The sequence below is a fragment of the Cherax quadricarinatus genome, chromosome 66 (assembly GCF_038502225.1).
Source record: "Cherax quadricarinatus isolate ZL_2023a chromosome 66, ASM3850222v1, whole genome shotgun sequence".
In the NCBI taxonomy this organism is placed as follows: domain Eukaryota; kingdom Metazoa; phylum Arthropoda; class Malacostraca; order Decapoda; family Parastacidae; genus Cherax; species Cherax quadricarinatus.
This window is the reverse complement of record NC_091357.1, coordinates 13,495,066-13,518,100: the sequence shown is the minus strand read 5'-3', so window position 1 is coordinate 13,518,100 and position 23,035 is coordinate 13,495,066. Positions and strand designations below refer to the sequence as shown.

Below are 23,035 nucleotides of genomic sequence, written 5' to 3'. Positions count from 1 at the left end.
TAGTGGATGAGTTTGAGAATGTGTGTAAAGGTAGAAAGTTGAAAGTGAACATAGAAAAGAGTAAGGTGATGAGGGTATCAAATGATTTAGATAAAGAAAAATTGGATATCAAATTGGGGAGGAGGAGTATGGAAGAAGTGAATGTTTTCAGATACTTAGGAGTTGACGTGTCGGCGGATGGATTTATGAAGGATGAGGTTAATCATAGAATTGATGAGGGAAAAAAGGTGAGTGGTGCGTTGAGGTATATGTGGAGTCAAAAAACGTTATCTATGGAGGCAAAGAAGGGAATGTATGAAAGTATAGTAGTACCAACACTCTTATATGGATGTGAAGCTTGGGTGGTAAATGCAGCAGCGAAAAGATGGTTGGAGGCAGTGGAGATGTCCTGTCTAAGGGCAATGTGTGGTGTAAATATTATGCAGAAAATTCGGAGTGTGGAAATTAGGAGGTGTGGAGTTAATAAAAGCATTAGTCAGAGGGCAGAAGAGGGGTTGTTGAGGTGGTTTGGTCATTTAGAGAGAATGGATCAAAGTAGAATGACATGGAAAGCATATAAATCTATAGGGGAAGGAAAGAGGGGTAGGGGTCGTCCTCGAAAGGGTTGGAAAGAGGGGGTAAAGGAGGTTTTGTGGGTGAGGGGCTTGGACTTCCAGCAAGCGTGCATGAGCGTGTTAGATAGGAGTGAATGGAGACGAATGATACTTGGGACCTGACGATCTGTTGGAGTGTGAGCAGGGTAATATTTAGTGAAGGGATTCAGGGAAACCGGTTATTTTCATATAGTCGGACTTGAGTCCTGGAAATGGGAAGTACAATGCCTGCACTTTAAAGGAGGGGTTTGGGATATTGGCAGTTTGGAAGAATATGTTGTGTATCTCTATACGTATATGCTTCTAAACTGTTGTATTCTGAGCACCTCTGCAAAAGCAGTGATAATGTGTGAGTGTGGTGAAAGTGTTGAATGATGATGAAAGTATTTTCTTTTTGGGGATTTTCTTTCTTTTTTTTGGGTCACCCTGCCTCGGTGGGAGACGGCCGACTTGTTGAGAGAAAAAAAAAAAAAAAAAAAAAAAAGTATGGAAGAGGGCAAGATACCTAGGGATTGGCAGAAAGTATGCATAAATCCTTTGTATAAAGACAAAGGGGACAAGAGAAAGTGTAGAAATTATAGGGGAATAAGTCTGTTAAGTTAAGGTAGTAGGTTGGTAGACAGCAACCGCCCAGGGAGGTACTACTGTCCTACCAAGTGAGTGTAAAACGGAAGCCTGTAATTGTTTTACATGATGGCAGGATTGCTGGTGTCTTTTTTGTCTTATAAACATGCAAGGTTTCAGGTACATCTTGCTACTTCTACTTACACTTAGGTCACACTACACATGCATGTACAAGCATATATACACACACCCCGCTGGGTTTTCTTTTATTTTCTTACTAGTTCTTGTTCTTGTTTATTTCTTATCTCCATGGGGAAGTGGAACAGAATTCTTCCTCCATAAGCCATGCGTGTCGTAAGAGGCGACTAAAATGCCGGGAGCAAGGGGCTAGTAACCCCTTCTCCTGTATACATTACTAAATTTAAAAAGAGAAACTTTTGTTTTTCTTTTTAGGCCACCCTGCCTCTGTGGGATATAGCCAGTTTGTTGAAAGAAGAAGAAGAAGTCTGTTAAGTATACCAGGTAAAGTGTATGGTAGAGTTATTATTGATAGAATTAAGAGTAAGACAGAGAGCAGGATAGCAGATGAACAAGGAGGCTTTAGAAAGGGTAGGGGTGTGTAGACCAAGTGTTCACAGTGAAACAAATAGTTGAACAGTATTCAGATAAGGGTAAAGAGGTCTTTGTGGCATTTATGGATTTGGAAAAGGCATATGATAGAGTGGAGAGGGGAGGCAATGTGGCAGATGTTGCAAATGTATGGAATAGGAGGCAGGTTATTGAAAGCATTGAAGAGTTTTTACAAGGATAACGAGGCTTAGGAGAGAAGGAGATTATTTCCCAGTAAAAGTAGGCCTTAGACAGGGATGTGCAATGTCACCATGGTTTTTCAATATATTTATAGATGGAGTTGTAAGAGAAGTGAATGCTTGGGTGTTGGCAAGAAGTGCAGGGTTAAAAGATAAAGAATCTAACACAAAGTGGGAGTTGTCACAGTTGCTCTTTGCTGATGAGACTGTGCTTTTGGGAGATTCTGAAGAGAAGTTGCAGAGGTTGTTGGATGAGTTTGGTAGTGTATGCAAAAGAAGGAAATAAAAGTGAATATAGGAAAGAGTTAGGTGATGAGGATAAACAAATTAGGTAATGAAAGATTGAATATCAGATTGCAGGAAGAGCATATGGAGGTGGTGAATGTATTCAGATATTTGGGAGTGGATGTGTCAGCAGATAGGACTATGAAAGACAAGGTGAATTATAGAACTGATGAGAGGAAAAAGATGAATGGTGCACTGAGGAGTCTGTAGAAACAAAGAACATTATCTATGGAAGCAAAGAGGAGAATGTATGAGAGTAGTGATACCAACACTCTTAAATGGGTGTGCAGCATGGGTGGTGAATGTTGCAACAAGGAGAAAGCTGGAGGCAGTGGAAATGTCTGAAGGCAATGTGCAGTGTGAATATTATGCAGAGAATCCATAGTTTGGAAATTAGGAGGTGTGGGTTACTAAAAGTATTATCCAGAGGGCAGAGGAAGGGTTGTTGAGGTGGTTTGGACATTTAGAGATGATAAAATGAAATAAAATGACTTGGAGGGCATATAAATCTGTAGTGAAAGGCGGGGTAGGGGTCGGCCTAGGAAAAGTTGGAGGGAAGGGGTAAAGAAGTTTTGTGTGTGAGGGGCTTGAACTTCCAGCAAGTGTGTGTGAGCTTGTCAGATGGGAGCGCGTGGAGACAAATGGTTTTTATGACTTGACGTGCTGTTGGAGTGTGAGCAAAGTAACACTTAGGAAGAGGTTCAGGGAAACCAGTTAGCCAGACTTAGAGTCCTGGAGGTGGGAAGTACAATGCCTGTGCTCTGAAGGAGGAGTGCTGATATGAGAAATTTTTTAACTGTAGTGTAGGCATGCCTCTGGCAAGGTAATGATGGAGTGAATGAAAGCGAGTGTTTCTTCTTTTTTCGGGTCACCCTGCCTCGGTGGGAAATAGCCTATGTGTTAAAATAACAAAATATGTATCAATGGTAGAACATATTGAAAAGTATATTAAGTCACAATAAGCAGTTTGTGGAATTTTATTAAGATGTTCTGTTCTCCTGGAACTTTGTCAACTCTCAAAAATTGATGAAGTCCTTGGTGGATGAAATGTCTTCTCAATAGCACAAAATGAGCCTAGCCCATGGCCAGACTCCAATAGTAGTAAGGTATATCAAAGGTAAAGGTAATAAAGGCCATAAACCTCACATTACGTCATATAATTCTACCAAGTTTTAATGAGTCCATCAATGATCATATGTTACCAGGTTTTACACAGGCAGGCTCTCTGAATTAATAATACGTACCATGTTTCATGCACAAGAGACTGGATGAATACAACATGCCATGTTTCATTGTTGGTTTTCTAACCCATTTATCACATGCCATGTTTCACACAGGCAGTCTCTATGGATGAATGCTAAATGCTACTGAGTTTCATAAATGGCAAACTGAATGAATGATACAGAACACTGTTTTATAAGAAACAAATCTCTGGATGAATGCTACAGTAATGAGTTTCATACATGCTGTCTGTGGATGAATGCTATAGAAAAGCATTTTATGTAAGCAGTCTCTGGATGAATGCTACAGTAATGTGTTTCACACAAGTCATTGCTAGATGAATGCTGAATTAACACATTTCACACATGCCGTCTCCGAATGAAAGTTACAGTAACATGTTTCATACAAGCCATCTCAGAATGACTGCTATAATTTTATATAGTCTTTTATGAAAGCTACATGTTATACAGTCATTATCTCTGGATGAATACTACAATGTTTACACAGCCAGTGTCTGTGGATGAATGCTCTACACGTTTCAAACGAGCTTTGTAGTTATTTGACAGATAATAATAATAATAATAATAATAATAATAATAATAATAATAATAATAATAATAATGGGGCTAGTAACCCCTTCTCCTGTATAAATTACTAAATTTAAAAAGAAAAAAACAAAAAAACTCATTTTTCTTTTTAGATCACCCTGCCTTGGTGGGATACGGCTGGTGCAATGAAAATAAAAGAAAAAATAATAAAAATAAAACATGTGCACATTGTTTCAATCGCATTTGGCAAAATAAAAGAAGACAAGATTAAGAATCATATTTGTGTTTATTTGCTCTATTCTTCTACAGCCCCTAAACAGAGAACAGTGCCCAAATTGATGGCACTCTTGCAGGCATAAAATACACGGTGACAAGGAATAAGGCATCCATCAGGCTACCTGTTGCAATGTCAAGATAATCTTCAAAACAATTCTGGTCAAAAACTTGGATCGGATTAATGACAGGATAAAGCGAAAAACATTCGGGTTTCAGTGCCTATGCTAAACATGATAACTGTCCAACAAATGGAAAACAAACTGGCAGTAATCACTTAAACAGAAGATATGTATTCACTGTAACCTATGTTAAAAATTACCTTATCCATAATAATAATAATAATAATAACAGAGGAGGAAACAGAGGACGAAGCTAATTCTAATACTGTGTTAAACACAATAATTTACATTTATCCAACATATGCCTCGCATTCACAGCTCAACAAGTAATTTACAGTTTACATCAAGTGCATAAATGTTTATAAGTCCGAGTTTGGAAAAAACAAACAAAAACTAAATTACAAGTTCGGTGAGTTTTCTCATAAGACTCAATCAAGTTGCTTTATCTCTGAGACCAAACTGATACCACTCTACATACGTATATTATTCTAGAGAGTATTTAGAATACGAGGAAATGACTCACAAAATTGTAATAACCCCATCTGTACCATGGTTTACGAGAAAATAATTAGTGTTTCTGATGGTGAGTTTGATGGAATAGTACGTACTTCAGTTATACTTTACCTAAATGAGGCTCAGATATATAATACTTCCTAAAAATCTTTAGATAATAAATGTTATTACTGTACAGTACATTAAAATCAAATGCTGAACTCATTTTGTTGAAACAAAATGATCTAAAACCCATTGCAAATGAACCTAAAAAACCTCTGAGACCAAAAGAAACAAAAATGTACATCTCAACAGACATGACCACAACAAACACTGCCATTGTTTTACTGTCAGATACAAGTTATCACAGCTCTCCAAGCTTCCTAAACATACAGTAGATACTAACACAAAAGAGTGAGGGAGCCAGTGTAAATAGGTGAGGAGAGACAGGGATGGGATCAAGAGAGAAAGAAAAAGTAGTAGTGGTAAGGCTGTAAGTGGTAGTAGTAGTGGAAATTATAGTGGTAGTAGAAAGTAGGGAGAGTAGTTTAGTGGCACAAGAGATCTATGACATTCCAACAACATGATTTGAAGCACAGGTAGGGAAACTGGATCAAAGTTTAACAAAAAAATTAAAAAAAATTCCTGGCATATCTCTAACACCTACCAAGGGTGAAGAAGGCACAATGAATCAAAGTAATATCCCTAACTTAAGTGAATCCTAACTTAGCAATAGATACTAACATGTGACAATTAATGATGACACTAACTACATCATCAACTCAACCTAGTAACATAGGGGTGCCACAGATTACTACCCAAGACTCTATATTACCGTATTTTCTGGCATATGAGGTGCACCTTTCTTTCCACAAAGTGTTGAACAATCACCCTGGGCCTTATATGCTCAAGATCAGGGTCAAGGGTGGACTTTGGGTTATGCTTAAGCAGCTGTTTACTAATGTTATGTTGCAAACTGCTTGGAAACATTGTTTTATATGTCTCATATGGCAGTGCGCCTAATTGTAGGAAAATACAGTAAGTGTATTTCTCATCTACGTAACTGATTTGCCTAATGCCTCCCACGAACTTAAACCGGTTTGTCTGCAGGCAACAAAGTTTTATCATCTCCTATCCAGATCTGGTTGTCCTCAATAATGAAGATAGCTACTAGGATACAACCAACAAGCTCATACTCAATATTAGTAAGACCTTCAACACTGTATTCAGGAATAAAGCTAAAAATAATGAAATGAACAAAAAGATAAATAATACAGACAGTAAATCACCTAAAACCACCGTAACTCAACAAAAATCTGTTAGTAGAATGATCACTTAATCAAGTTCCAGATAACACACACACCCATTATTTAAGTTTCAATGTATTCAACATTCAAGACACCCAAATTTCAGTGTATACTCTGTACGTATACAGAACACTCAATGTAAACAAAAACTAAGTGCTAAAACTTTTTTGAGAGCTGCAACAGAATGCATACACAATGCGAGAAACAAATATCTTTTCAATATGCCAATACATATACCAATAGAAAAGTAGAAACTACATGCACATAATATTGAATTATCAACCAGAGGATTCCAAAAAATTCCTAATCTATCAAATGCTCCAAAAATATTAAGAAACACCTGAATTCAATGTAATTTGCATAAATAGAATAGAAATATCAAGCACTATATATCTGGTGCAATCCTGTATATCTAATTCCTATCATGGACCAAGCTGCAGCGACACTGACTCCTGGAACACCCTTCAGGTATTCTCCAGGTAACATTCACGTTCATGCACTTATTGTCACTGCTACATGTATTTTTTCCCTCTAATAATCATAGATAAAACTGCCAAAACAATTTTATATTACTATCTCTTCTTGTTAACATTGCTGCTTTAATAAATATAAAATGTAGTTATGTTACTTAAGATAATAATTATGTCTTATAATCCTATCTGGGAATATTAAACTAATCATTCAAATATTCTGTCTGGGAATATTAAACTAATCATTCTAACTTCATCTATACAACAATGCAATGTCAATTATTATAATCAAAATTAGGTGCTAAACCCACAAGGGTCATAATATAATGTCAAATAATTTTAAGTTCTGGTCTTAATTTGCCAAAAAATCCTCTGTATAACCAAGGGCTTTTTAAAATATATGAACTAAATGTCATCTAATTATGTGCTGTACATGGAAGAAATCACAAATGCATGATTGCAAATCTGGGAGAAAAAAAAAAAAAAGTGAAGATAGGCAATAAAACCTGAGTGCTTTCATGTGTTTACATACATCTTCAGCTGTTACTCTCAGGTTTTATTTCCTATTTTCACTGTGGTATTTTATTTTATGTACTGTACATATGTTTGTCTTGCTACCGCACTGGCTGCTAACATTCCCTAGCTTTGATATTATCAGGCTGCCTTTCCATCAAGAGCTAGAATTATTATATTGATTGGGAAGTGATATCCTCTTATGGGTGATAATACGCTTGGGGCATGGAAAGCAATCAGGCTTAATCTGAGGAAAGGAAGAGTAGCTTTGGTTCCATGGACAAAGAGTCCTTCAGCAGCATTAGGATGCCCTTTACCCTTGAAGGAAACCGACTCAAAGATACAGCAGCTTGCATTTTCCCATGAGAAAGTAATATATGCACTGGTTTAATTTCTAAACTGAATATTTTCTTCGTGTGTTAATTTTTATACATTTATGCTTCATGTGATGCAAACCTGAAATAAGTTGATGTGAAAATTCCATAAAGTTGGGCATCAAATCAACATGGATCATTATGGGATGTTTTAAAAATAGCCTTCATTATTACCTTTGTATATAATCATCATTGGCAACACACGGTGAACACAAGGAGTCAGAGGAAGTCATCAGCTTGTGAGTTATTAACGTATAATCCAATTCTAGACGGGGATTCGTGGGGTTACTCTGTGTGTTGTGGGGTGATCTACATGCGTCTGAAATTGTCAACATGATCAGAACACAATTCATTTCACCACAACACCTATTGCAGAACCCATATAAATACTGTATACACAAAATTACTCAAATACTTTTCTAATGAAGAAGGCAGTCATGCAACATCATAATTCTTAAATTTATATCCTACAACTATAGTATTTACAAATACAAGAGGTCCTCACAACTTATGAACTCATGTTCATACTGCAGAACAGCAGTTGTGAAAAAGTTATTGGTAACTAAGTGCTACATAAGTGTGGATGTGCATTATAACTTGGGGTGTTTGTAAGTTAGGGACCTCATGCATAGTTAAACCTAAATATGAACATAATACATCCTCTAATACCCATAATAATAGTGAAATTGTATCCAGATACATCCATCACCCTGGCATGGCATCAGTACAAGCTGTAATAGAAGTGGTGCTTGACAACAATAAGAAATTAGAGTAAACACCAACATATGAGCACTATCCTTATCACTACGGAGCAGTACTAAACCTGTAGGGGTCTTACAGTGCATGGGGAATTTATGATAATTAGGTGTGATCCAAGGGTAGGAATAGTTCTAATTCCTTGGATCAATACACCCTTCCCCAGAATTAAGACACCTTCTTTCAGGGTATGAAGACATTACTGAACAAAGAACATTGAAATATAAATATGGTCTCTAAAGTGGGATAAACTGCAGATAAAAACTGGAGCAACTCTAACAGAATCACAACTTAAAAAGATGACTGATGAAGCAGCTAATATTCTAAATTAAGACAATTTGCAATAAATACAGCAAGCATAGCATAATAAAATATCTTGGTAGTACTTGGCAAAAAACTAACAAATGGTGAATCAAAGACTCGAAAACTTAGTAAGCCTTCCGTTTGACATTTTGCCCTCAATAGGGGTTATTCCAGTACACACAAACACCACCTCACACAAGCACATGGGATCCAAGCATTAGGCCAGGGAATGTGGTGGTTAGGGTGAAATATTTAATAAAAAGCTTACTGTGTCTTTGATTAACCATAAATTATCTTGTGATTGGTGAGGAGACAATGAATGGTCAGAACATAGGTGCTGATCACTCGAGGTCAGAGGTATTGGGAAACCACGATCTACATGGAGATAAATGCTTTATTTTCCTAATAAGTAATATTGAAATAAATTTTTACAAATATTTAATGAATAAGTATCATCATCCTAGTTGGGTTTCTTAATGAGACTAAATGTTAACATTCCCCTTAAAAAAGAAAAAATACGACTGAAAGGTAAGAAATATGACAAGTAAGGTAATTTGAAGACAGAGTAAATGCAAACCTGTGAAATAATACACATACACGCACACATCACGATATTTTATTTAGAAAATGATTTGCAGCAAAACATTTTAAAAAAAAAAAAAAACCCTTATATCAGTCATGTGTCTTTTTTCACATTTGTTGGCATTTTATACCTTATCTTACCAAGAGGCAAACCATTAAGATGAAGTTTCACTCAGATGCTGCCTTTCAAGCAAAGAATTGTCTAATAAAACCTTGAACTGCCAGCTATAAGGATCTTTGTAAAAGAAAAAAAAAATATATCATGGAAAAGCAGGACTGTATCAGTACTGTAATATGTTACTTCAAAATCTGTTATTATCCTAATAAACTGAAACCCAAAGAATATTGCCTAATGTATCAGCTCTAATACAAACAGCCGATGATGAGTCCTGGTAGTGCAGCATAATGGTAGAGCCCTCAGTTACAACCAAAGGTCCTGGGTTTAATTCCAGACTATGGGAAAAGTCTCCTTACATCTGTTGCTCACTTGCCTAGCAGCAAGTAGGTACAGTACCTGGGTGTTAGCAGACTGTTGTGAGTTTCATCCTGGGGGATGGCAATACACCCTACTGTATACAGAACTGGGCTTGTAAATGACCTGAGACAGAATAACAACTCCATCCCTGTTAATTAACTGAATGTTGTAAAAAACAGTAGAGGTGTGGAGGCATGCAGGTATTCTTGCATGGAACTCATTTTATCATCACAAACAGAACACTAAGCACAAAAGCTCAACGATTTTACAATTTCTATTTAATGAAAAAGATAAAAAAGAATAAATTACAGAAATGGTTATAATGTATACGGTAAGCACCTAAAAACCTAATTATAATATGTACAGAGCAGAGTTGGTGTGAAGTAGAGTGCCTGTATTCTGTAGGTTGGGTGGGAGATGTTCCAGTGTAAAGGATCATTTGAAATGTAATGTCATACTTGTGGCAGCATGGCAGGACAGTTATTGAATGAATGGTAGTGAATGAATGTTTTTCCTTCTTTGAATCATCTTACTTTCATGGGAAACAGTTATTGTGATGCAAAAAAAAAAAAAAATACACATGGTAATCTTGTTACTTATCCACTGCTGCAAAAACGAAAGACTAACTCATCCACATCACTCCCAGGAATATTGCAATATTTATCACCATCTTGTCCTCCCCATGGGACAGGTTGCCTCCATTATCACCCGAAGAATACATTAAATGCAATATACTAACTTTTTGTGACATTTAAGTTTTAATAACTGCACGAAATAAGGTCTTGGTAGCCCCTTGCTTAGAGCATTGTAGCTGCCCTTCAAAACACATGGCTTACAGGTTGGGATCTTATGGTTAAAATGGTCATTTGAATTGTGTATACATAGATTATATCTGGAGGGTGTTCCAGGGGTCAGCACCCATGCAGCCCAGTCCATGACCAGGCCTTGTGGTGGCTCAGGACCCGATCAACCAGGCTGTTACAGCCAGCTGCACGCAAACTGATGTATAAGCCACAGCCCAGCTGATCAGGTGTACTGACTTTAGGTGTCTGTCCAGCTCCCTCTTGAAGAAAGCTAGGGTTATATTGGTAATCCCCCTTATGTATGCTGGAAGGCAGTCTTGGGCTGTGTATATGCATTTTGAGAATGCTAGCCAGGTAATATTTATGGTGAATATGCTTCCCTCTTTGGGTCACCCCTAACTTAGTGCAAAACAGCCAATGTTAAGAAAAAGCCAGAATACTGTACATTGTTACCATTTACCAATCTAATTTTATTTTTATATTTAACAAACACTAAACATTTGGTAACATTCAGATAACTTAGCTGAGGTTCTACTTTGCATGGTAATTTATTTGCAGTCTTGCACTAAGCCACCAAGTTAACATCCTAATCTGACCAAAACATGCCACTATAAGTACTCCCCCTACTTCCTACTACTACTTCCACTACCAGCATTACCACTACCACTACTTTCTTCTTTCTCTCTTTGTTCTGTCCCTGTTCCTCTTGCCACATATACTGACTCCCTCGCTCTCGTCAGTGTGACCTGTAAATGGTCCAAGTCAGACCAACACGTTATAAGCTCTTCTCTTTCCTATGTACAGGTTATTTGTGTACAGATGCTATAATTATTATTTGGCTACAATATTGCATTTCTGGATTATAATAATAGTACAATACTAAAAACACTAATAATTTCCATGCAAATTCCCATAAGCAAGGATCTATTATTCTTTTAGATACAGAGCAACAAAACAACAGAAGATGAATGACAGAAATAATTAAATTTGACAACACATAAGTTGGTAGAATTCAGAATACAGTAGTTATATGGCATAAATGTGTTAACATTAATAAAATTACATGGACAAACTATTTGAACTTAAATTGTACCTGTAGTACTATACAGGTCTCCCTCAACATTCGCGAGGGTTAGGGGATCAAGAGCCTCGCGAATGTTGAAACACCGTGAATGTTTGGTGCCCCAATATATTGTAGGGAAATATATTACAATACTGCTTCCTTAACTTGTTGAACCATGAATAATCATAAAATACATGAAAACGTCGTAAATTGTACTAAATGTATACATGTTATGCTTTAATAATGTATGTTATTTAATAACATGTATGTTAATAACATGTATGTTAAACATGTATGTTATTAAATACCACAGACTCCACCACTGCCTCCACCAATGCCTCCACCACTGCGAGTCCCTACTACCCTCCCTCTGACCCCCGCAACTGGCAGCCAGCCCTCCCACCACTCAGTGTGGTGAGTGTTTTGTTTGTTCATTATTTGCTATTAAACTACAGAATAAATAATGTAAACCCATTCATGACTGCATATTGGAATGGCTATTAGGAAAGGTATTAGACAGTGACATCACGTGTTTACTCTTGAACACAGCAAAGAATCGAACATTTCTGCTATTGCTAATAATAACAATAGTAATAATAATAATAATAATAATAATAATAATAGTAACCCCTTTTCCTGTAAAGATTACTAAAAAGAATAAGAAGAAGAAAATTGTCAAAGTGGGAAGTCTGAATGTGCGTGGATGTTGTGCAAATGATAAGAAAGAGATGATTGTGGATGTTATGAATGAGAAGAAACTGGATGTCCTGGCTTTAAGTGAAACAAAGCTGAAGGGGGTGGGAGAGTTTCAATGGAGAGGAATAAATGGGATTAGGTCAGGGGTTTCAAATAGAGTTAGAGCTAAAGAAGGAGTAGCAATAATGTTGAAGGATAAGCTATGGCAGGAAAAGAGGGACTACAAATGCATAAATTCAAGGATTATGTGGAGTAAAATAAAGATTGGATGTGAAAAGTGGGTTATAGTAAGCGTGTATGCACCTGGAGAAGAGAGAAGTGTAGAGGAGAGAGAGAGATTCTGGGAAATGTTGAGTGAATGCGTGGGGAGTTTTGAATCAAGTGTGAGAGTAATGGTGGTTGGGGATTTCAATGCTAAAGTGGGTAAAAATGTTATGGAGGGAGTAGTAGGTAAATTTGGGGTGCCAGGGGTAAATGTAAATGGGGAGCCTTTAATTGAGCTATGTGTAGAAAGAAATTTGGTAATAAGTAATACATATTTTATGAAAAAGAGGATAAATAAATATACAAGGTATGATGTAGCACGTAATGAAAGTAGTTTGTTAGATTATGTATTGGTGGATAAAAGGCTGATGGGTAGGCTCCAGGATGTACATGTTTATAGAGGGGCAACTGATATATCAGATCATTATTTAGTTGTAGCTACAGTTAGAGTAAGAGGTAGATGGGAAAAGAGGAAGGTGGCAACAAGTAAGAGGGAGGTGAAAGTGTATAAACTAAGGGAGGAGGAAGTTCGGGCGAGATATAAGCGACTATTGGCAGAAAGGTGGGCTAGTGCAAAGATGAGTAGTGGGGGGGTTGAAGAGGGTTGGAATAGTTTTAAAAATGCAGTATTAGAATGTGGGGCAGAAGTTCGTGGTTATAGGATTGTGGGGGCAGGAGGAAAGAGGAGTGATTGGTGGAATGATGAAGTAAAGGGTGTGATAAAAGAGAAAAAGGTAGCTTACGAGAGGTTTTTACAAAGCAGAAGTGTTATAAGAAGAGCAGAGTATATGGAGAGTAAAAGAAAGGTGAAGAGAGTGGTGAGAGAGTGCAAAAGGAGAGCAGATGAAAGAGTGGGAGAGGCACTGTCAAGAAATTTTAATGAAAATAAGAAAAAATTTTGGAGTGAGTTAAACAAGTTAAGAAAGCCTAGGGAAAGTATGGATTTGTCCGTTAAAAACAGAGTAGGGGAGTTAGTAGATGGGGAGAGGGAGGTATTAGGTAGATGGCGAGAATATTTTGAGGAACTTTTAAATGTTGAGGAAGAAAGGGAGGTGGTAATTTCATGCACTGGCCAGGGAGGTATACCATCTTTTAGGAGTGAAGAAGAGCAGAATGTAAGTGTGGTGGAGGTACGTGAGGCATTACGTAGAATGAAAGGGGGTAAAGCAGCTGGAACTGATGGGATCATGACAGAAATGTTAAAAGCAGGGGGGGATATAGTGTTGGAGTGGTTGGTACTTTTGTTTAATAAATGTATGAAAGAGGGGAAGGTACCTAGGGATTGGCGGAGAGCATGTATAGTCCCTTTATATAAAGGGAAAGGGGACAAAAGAGATTGTAAAAATTATAGAGGAATAAGTTTACTGAGTATACCAGGAAATATATACGGTAGGGTTATAATTGAAAGAATTAGAGGTAAGACAGAATGTAGAATTGCAGATGAGCAAGGAGGCTTCAGAGTGGGTAGGGGATGTGTAGATCAAGTGTTTACATTGAAGCATATATGTGAACAGTATTTAGATAAAGGTAGGGAAGTTTTTATTGCATTTATGGATTTAGAAAAGGCATATGATAGAGTGGATAGAGGAGCAATGTGGCAGATGTTGCAAGTTTATGGAATAGGTGGTAAGTTACTAAATGCTGTAAAGAGCTTTTATGAGGATAGTGAGGCTCAGGTTAGGGTGTGTAGAAGAGAGGGAGAATACTTCCCGGTAAAAGTAGGTCTTAGACAGGGATGTGTAATGTCACCATTGTTGTTTAATATATTTATAGATGGGGTTGTAAAAGAAGTAAATGCTTGGGTGTTTGGGAGAGGGGTAGGATTAAATTATGGGGAATCAAATTCAAAATGGGAATTGACACAGTTAATTTTTGCTGATGATACTGTGCTTATGGGAGATTCTAAAGAAAAATTGCAAAGGTTAGTGGATGAGTTTGAGAATGTGTGTAAAGGTAGAAAGTTGAAAGTGAACATAGAAAAGAGTAAGGTGATGAGGGTATCAAATGATTTAGATAAAGAAAAATTGGATATCAAATTGGGGAGGAGGAGTATGGAAGAAGTGAATGTTTTCAGATACTTGGGAGTTGACGTGTCGGCGGATGGATTTATGAAGGATGAGGTTAATCATAGAATTGATGAGGGAAAAAAGGTGAGTGGTGCGTTGAGGTATATGTTGAGTCAAAAAACGTTATCTATGGAGGCAAAGAAGGGAATGTATGAAAGTATAGTAGTACCAACACTCTTATATGGATGTGAAGCTTGGGTGGTAAATGCAGCAGCAAGGAGACGGTTGGAGGCAGTGGAGATGTCCTGTCTAAGGGCAATGTGTGGTGTAAATATTATGCAGAAAATTCGGAGTGTGGAAATTAGGAGGTGTGGAGTTAATAAAAGCATTAGTCAGAGGGCAGAAGAGGGGTTGTTGAGGTGGTTTGGTCATTTAGAGAGAATGGATCAAAGTAGAATGACATGGAAAGCATATAAATCTATAGGGAAAGGAAAGAGGGGTAGGGGTCGTCCTCGAAAGGGTTGGAAAGAGGGGGTAAAGGAGATTTTGTGGGCGAGGGGCTTGGACTTCCAGCAAGCGTGCATGAGCGTGTTAGATAGGAGTGAATGGAGACGAATGATACTTGGGACCTGACAATCTGTTGGAGTGTGAGCAGGGTAATATTTAGTGAAGGGATTCAGGGAAACCGGTTATTTTCATATAGTCAGACTTGAGTCCTGGAAATGGGAAGTACAATGCCTGCACTTTAAAGGAGTGGTTTGGGATATTGGCAGTTTGGAGGTATATGTTGTGTATCTTTATACGTATATGCTTCTAAACTGTTGTATTCTGGGCACCTCTGCAAAAGCAGTGATAATGTGCGAGTGTGGTGAAAGTGTTGAATGATGATGAAAGTATTTTCTTTTTGGGGATTTTCTTTCTTTTCTGGGTCACCCTGCCTCGGTGGGAGACGACCGACTTGTTGAAAAAAAAAAAATAATAATAAATACGATATAATTGAAGAAGGAAATTGTACAAAAATACAAGGGAGTAGTTGACACATCGTCAGTGTGACTTTGTTTATGCTGGAGTGAATATTAGTCTCCCTGCTCTTCCAAACATTTCACAATAATTCAGCGGTTGAGGCAGTGGTATTTAATAACATATATGTTATAAATAATAATAGTACATGTTATTATTAATAACATGTATTATTATTAACACGTATGTATTTAATAACATGTATGTTATAAATAATAATAGTACATATTATTAATAACATGTATTATTATTAACATGTATGTTATTAAATACCATTGCCTCAATCACTGCCTCTACCACTCCAGTCACACTCAATCTACAAGCACCAAACACAATGAATTATTGTGAAATGTTTGGAAGAGCAGGGAGACTAATGTTCACTCCAGCATAAACAAAGTCACACTGACGATGTGTCAACCACTCCCTCGTATTTTTGTACAATTTCCTTCTTCAATTATATCATATTTATTATTATTATTATTACTACTGTTATTATTAGCTGTAGCAGAAATGTTTAATTCTTTGCAGTGTTCAAGAGTAAACACATGATGTCACCGTCTAATACCTGTCCGAATAGCCATTCCAATATGCAGTCATGGATGGGTTTACATTATTTATACTGTAGTTTAATAGCAAATAATGAACAAACAAAACACTCACCACACAGTGGTGGGAGGGCTGGCTGCCAGTTGCGGGGGTCAGAGGGAGGGTAGTAGGGACTCGCAGGTGGCGGGAAACTTAAATATGATTTGGCGGCTGGGAATTTGGTGGCTGGGAATTTGGCAGTTGGGAATTCGCGAATGTGTGAAGCCCATGAAAGTTGAAAACGTGAACGTTGAGGGAGACCTGTACTGGATAACCTACATTTCTACAGTGTATGTGGAATGGGAGGTAATCAGAGAGTGATCCATGAGAATAATAATAATCAAATTAAGTGCTAAACACAAAAGGGTCTGATCCAAGAGAAGAGCAGTTCCAGTTCCTTGAATCAAGAACCTTTCACCAACACTAAAACCCTCCTTTGAAGTGTAACTAATCAGAGTCTTGATGCAACAGGACTAACTTTAACATAACCAGAGATTACAGTTAAACCTGTTGGTAAAGTCCCCATGAGAGCTGCTCCACTACCCTGGGTGATGGAAAAGATTTACAACCACATGGATGATCATATTATTTTTTTGTGGTCCTTATGTTGTACATTCCATCTAAGCAAGACTGCTGGATGATGTTAAATACACAATAACCATTTGCCTACAGCCTACATAAATATGAAAAATGAATTTCAGCAGATATACATTAAGTAAATGAAATAAGTGATACCTGTATTTCACCCCAAAATATTTCAAAGCAAAAATCTTACATAAGAAAATAAACACAACAAATACACATGTGAACAACCAAGCTTCCAAGAAATAAGCCTATTCCTGAGGCCCGGTTATGGACAGGGCCGAGGGGGAGTTGATCCCTGGAACACCCTCCAGGTATACTCCAGGTATTCTAGCCTCCTAATATGTACAGTATACTAGTGAAGTACAGCAATATTTTTTTTATTTTTTTAACACCTTGACCGTTTCCCACCAGCGATTTAAAGAAGAAAACACATTCACCGTAACTTATTTTAAGTTTGTCTTCCCGTTACCATGCAGACATCACAATTCAAGTGATCTGTAAAAAGCAAAATGCTTGTGTTTCAAGCCCTAATTTTCCATACGGGAGGGCCCCGCTTTACAGCATTTCATTAATGCAGCAGTTTTCATTTATACCGATTCTTCATTTATTCAGACTTCCTACAATAAATATATTCACCACTCGCTATAACGTAAGACCTAGCTTTATTGCTCATTTAATATATGACAGTGCGAACATGTTATCAGGCTTTTATATGCATTTGAAAGTAAAAAAAAAAGGATATGTTTCACTTTACAGTGATCTTCACTTTACAGCAGTAGACTGGAACCTAACTTGCTGTATATGAGAGATCCTCCTGTACCCAATTTCAGTTAATTTTTCCCATATGAATTTTTACCCAATTTTATCTTAAATATGCTCGTTCAATTAAATGTACAGCACAGCAAAACAAATTTTCTTCAATCTGTACATATAAATTAACCCAACAACAACAAAAAAAATTAACTACATACTATACAGTATTTACCTTGAATGTTAATCCTGTCTTGCTCACTGGATGAAATATTTCTTGCTTATGTTAAGCTGTCAGTAGTTCCCACCATCAGAAGTACGAGTCACTTGTTCATGAATAATTAACTGGTTCCAAGAAAGCCAATGTTGCAAGTGCAAACCCTCATAACTCTGAATGTCATAAGTCAGGGCCCTACTGCATCGAGAAATGTAAATTTAAAAGCAAGTTACTTAATTTTTAATGTTATGCATCCAAGTGCAAAGCTGTACAGTAGACTGAATTCCAAAAGATTTAATGTTCCTACTGTAAATTACTCACTGATTTGTTCCTGGAACATATTTCATATCAATTCTTCTTTATATGTAATAATGATTGTTTCCCCAAGGCTTCTTCTCTTCCAGAGTCATTAGATTCAGTTCCTCTAGTTTTCCTCATAGTTAACACCCCTCACCTTGGGAACTAGGCAGGTTGCAAACCTTTGAAGTACAGTATTTCAATCTTTATTGTAACAACAAAATAAAAGCACTAAATACGTAAGGATCATTCAGCACACGTCAACAGGATGTGACATCAGGGGGCAAAAAGTGTAGAGGGAGATCTTATGTGCAAGAGGAGAAAGTTATAGTTGATACTGAGAGGAGAGCATCAACACAGGGAAGACAGGCTGAGAGTAGCTAGGGTGAATGCCTAGGCGAGTTAATATAGGAATTAAAAATGAAACTTTTGTGCCCTTTGATAAACAGAATGGAATAGAATAAACTAAAAGACAAGGCAGAGGCTATTTAGATGAATGATCAGCAGTCAGGACATGGCAGCAGTGGGAGAAAAATTACTAAGGCTTCATGCCAGGCAGATTGTCAGATAGTATTGGAATCTCAAGTACAGCATATGTGATCAAGTGTAGAAGAGATCTGTGAGGAGGCAATAGAAACTAGAGAAGCTGAGAATGGGGTACCAGGGTGGTAGTGGAGGGAGTAGGTGCACTCAAAGTTGTCTGTATTACCATAATATGTTTAATGACTGTTGGGGTGGTTTCATTAAGAGATTTACTGCATTCAAGAATGCACTGTCTTAGTTCAGGATCTTGTGGAATCAGCATCCTAAATAAGCCACAATTTTGTTATGGTTCAGAAGGAAAAGTTACAAGATTTTTGTAATATAAGGAGGGGTGTTAATGTTGCAGTTTAAAAACTGTAGTGTAAAGCACCCTTCTGGCAAGACAGTGATGGAGTGAATGATGGTGAAAGTTTTTCTTTTTCGGGCCACCCTGCCTTGGTGGGAATCGGCCAGTGTGATAAAAAAAAAAAAAAAAAAAAAAAGCCATCGATGAAGACCCACGACATTCAGGATGGCATGGAGAAGAGGATGGCCTGGCACAATCCTCCACCACTACCAACGTAGTACAGTACTAGAAGGAAAGAACTGGGTAAGTTCTGTCAAGCCGGATGAAATGAGCTGATAATTAAAGGAAGGCTGGGAGAAGCCTTCAAAAGTGAATTAGAGGCAGAAAAGGTCAAGGTCTCTGAGAGAACCTTAACCTGGTTATGCACAAAGAGAGTAGAAGCTGCACAATAATCACCACATGGACACTGACAGCTGGCCCAGTGGCTTACGCATTGGCCAAGTTACAACTCATTTGTCAAGGGTTCTAACACCACCCGTACCATAGTTTATATGTCAATAACACGCTGGCTATCATATGGATAATTGCAAATGGTTATAAATGATAAATTTAGAACACTACACATTTTAATACAGAAAATGATAATCCAGATGACCATTCTTACACCATTCAGTACTTTAATTAATCCCATATGCTAAATTGATTACCAGGAGGTACTGTATTTTCCAGCATATAGAGTGCATATTTTCCCCACAAAAAGTCTTGGAAACTCAGACTGCACCTTATATACTCAAAGTGAGGGTCAAGGGTAGGTTTTAGGTTAGGCTTTAGCAGTTGTTTACTAATGTTACACTACAATTGCTTGGAAACACCATCTTGTATGTCTCTCATTCTCGTGCACCTTATATGCCGGAAAATACGAAAATCTGCTAGTCATTCAGGTATCAGGTTCATTTATATTTAATAAGTTGCTCACCATAAGATTCACTCCTAAGGAAAACAGTAAAATATAGTTACCGAAATTCTTAGGATCAATTGGGTGAATTAAGTTATTTTATTAACTTAAATTTTAGCAAGGTTAGATTGTAATGTTAGTTGTTGGACATTAAAAATTTGGATGAGTATATTTTGCTTTTTCTTCAGGAAGGGTGGGAGTGTAAATCTTGAGGTGGCACTAGTAAACAACAGGAAACGATATTAAAAACATTATTTGCATGTATACTCAAGTTCCAAATGTCAGCGGATGTGTTACGAGAGTGAGAGCATAAACAGACCACCTTACATAGTGTTCATCTGTTGCCACAGTATACACAGAGTAACTTTCAACGACACCCCCCCCCACCCCCACTAACTGTATTCTTTTTTTTTTTTTTAATATTTTGTAACTACCAGATTCCACACTGAGAAATGTTATGGATCCCTACAAGAACTATGGTATCAATATTATTATGCACATAAAAACATTTGTGGTAAATATATTTCATAGAGCAAGTGTTTAACCCATAAACGGTCCAAGCAGATCTACGTTCACATGTGTAGTGCTACAAAAGTAGATCCAAGTTTTTTTTACATATTTTCAAACAAAAAAAAAAAGTAGATAAGTTTTTTTTACACATTTTCAAATGTAAAAAAACAAAAAGATGATCTACTTTTTTTACATACTTTCAAATGTTGAAAAAACATATATATACGTTTGGACCGTTTACGGGTTAAGCACGGGTCAAATAGAACCGTAAAATTGTATTTGCAACACTTACGGAAAAAACAAAAGTTCAGCAGGATCGTGTATTAATAAATAAATTTGTTATTTGTATTAAAATTGAAAATTTAAATTTAAATATATTGTAATAACTTAAGCAACAATTTTATAAACTCTTAACTACATTATATACATAAAAAGGCTGCAAAATATATTTGATATGCTTATATTGTATGTACATTTATATTCAAATATATAATAAAATTAATGCTGAAATAAATAATACAATTAGAGTTCAAATAAATAATTTTTCAAATAAATTGTAAAGATAATTCTGAAATAAAATTAATTTTGAAATAAAAAGTTTATTTTCAAATGCCGAATAAGTTTTCAAATACGTAAATAAAAAATTAATTTCAAATACAGTAGCAACATTTTTTAATATTTAACTGCAAAAAAAAAATTAAGAGTCGAATCTGTTAATTGGTGTCAAGTAGTGTACACGTACTCACATGTACACTTTTAAATACTGTAAAAAAAATAATACACAAGACTGATTCCAATATTGTATTTGTACTGCACTCTATGTATAATTGTACTTGCATTTTCTTCTTTTATATATCAATCGACCTCCCGAACTTGTGTCCGGCTAATCAGTTTTTTCCTGAATCCTTTTATAAATGTTACCTTGTTTACACTCCAACAGCACATCAAACCTAGATTACCTCTCTACTCACCCTATTCTCAAATTGTTATGCATACTTGCTGGAAGCTCAAGCCCTTACCAATTAAAACTTTTTTTACACCTTCCTCATACTGTCTTCTGCTTCCTATGCTCCAAATTCTCCAAGTTTCACAATATTGCTCTCAAGCATGACATCTTAACTGCCACTAGCAGTCTTTACTGCAACACATCCATACACAATGGTTGATACCACTATACTCTGCTACATTCTTCTTTGTGCCTCCACAGTTAAAATTATTTCCACAGATGTCGCAGCATTCCACCTACCTTTTCTTCCTCGAACATTCTATGGTTAATCTCGTCTTTCACTGACCCATCTGCCAATACGTCCACTCCCAACCAAATACAGTATCTAGATACATTCACTTCCTCTTTCCAATATGATATCCAAGTTTTCAATGTCTACCATCATCAGTAAAGAGCAAGTATAACAACTCCCACTTCATATCAGTCATTATCTATTAATCCCACACATTTTCCTCATGCCCTAGCTTTTACTACTCTTACAAACCCACCTATAAGTACATATGTTAAACAACCAAGGAGACATCACACATACCTGCATAATGCTTACTTTTATTGCAAGATGGTCCCATTCTCTCCTACAGTCTAACCTGAGCCTCACTTTCCTCATAAAAACTATTGCTTTTAACAACATATTACTACAAATTCTAAACATTTGAAACATTTACCACAATGCACCTCTATTCACCCTATTATATGCCTTTTCTAAATCTACATATGCAACAAACAGTTCCTTACCTTTTCTTATTTATTTATATAGGGGAGCATTAAACTTAATGGGGTGATACAATGCTTGGGGGAAGAGAGGCCTTCAGCTTCAAGCCAAAGATGAGGAGCACAGATCTGGTTACTTAGATCAAGAGCCCCTCAACAGCATCAAGGAATCCCCCTTAGGTAGTTTTGTTAAGTATTGGTGGATCTAGTATGGTGATACTGGCACCTTGTAAGTAAAAAGATACATATGCACTGATCAAGGCATTTATTAAAGAAGTGGCTTCTGCAGTCCTAATACAGAGAAGCTAGAACAAACAGTATACTTAGCGCACAAGTACAAGCACTGTATTTCCAACCTCCAGAACTCCTCAGGAATTGGCAGTGCCCCTCAGAGCCTCATGAATCCAGACAAAACACCTTGCCAAGCTGTTAGCTAGGGTCAGCCAAGCACATCTATAACATTCAAGACATCTAAATCACATTAAGAAACACAATATTAAGAATAAAATGCTTGCAAGCAGCCTGGTTCACAAATTGGCCACCTAACAAGCCTTAAAAACTCAAGTCACAACAAAGTAAATGATGATGAGGACTTCCAATACTAAGCCAAGATTTTACTGACCAAATAGGTTGTGTGAATTACAATTGCTTTAGCTTCGAGGGACAAACATACAAACAACAATTTGGCTTCACCATGGGCTCACCTATTAATGCAGCCCTAGCTAATTTATACATGGAAAATCTGGAATACACTCACATCATACCCAACATCCCTAATACTATCAGATGAAACCTTGGTCATCATACTGAGGAGGCTCAACATACAAAACATCCTGAACATTATTAATGCCTGGAATGTGATTTTGGGGTCAATGCCCCCACAGCCTGGTTCATGACCAGGCCAAGAACTATCAAATTCCTAGAAGAGAAAAACAACTGCTTACCATTTCTTGCTGTATTAATCCACAGGGGAGGAGAGACACTCGCATACAAGAATGATTTATTATACTTTTATTCCCATCATGACAAGACTAAGAGAGGTGTCATGATA

At 36.9% G+C, this 23,035-nt stretch overlaps 1 protein-coding gene across 4 annotated transcripts in view; it reads right to left on the bottom strand.

The window, feature by feature from the left end:
* The window catches only part of LOC128704087 (uncharacterized), a 111,824-nt gene that overhangs the window by 49,149 nt on the left and 39,640 nt on the right, over positions 1–23,035 (bottom strand). For 3 of the 4 annotated variants that reach the window (XM_070099098.1, XM_070099100.1, XM_070099099.1), the window contains one exon: positions 7,746–7,890. In XM_070099098.1, the coding sequence (XP_069955199.1) occupies positions 7,746–7,890 (145 nt within the window). Of the gene's footprint in view, positions 1–7,745; positions 7,891–17,694; positions 18,029–23,035 lie in introns of those variants that run through there. The other variant, XM_053799109.2, reaches the window with a different exon arrangement.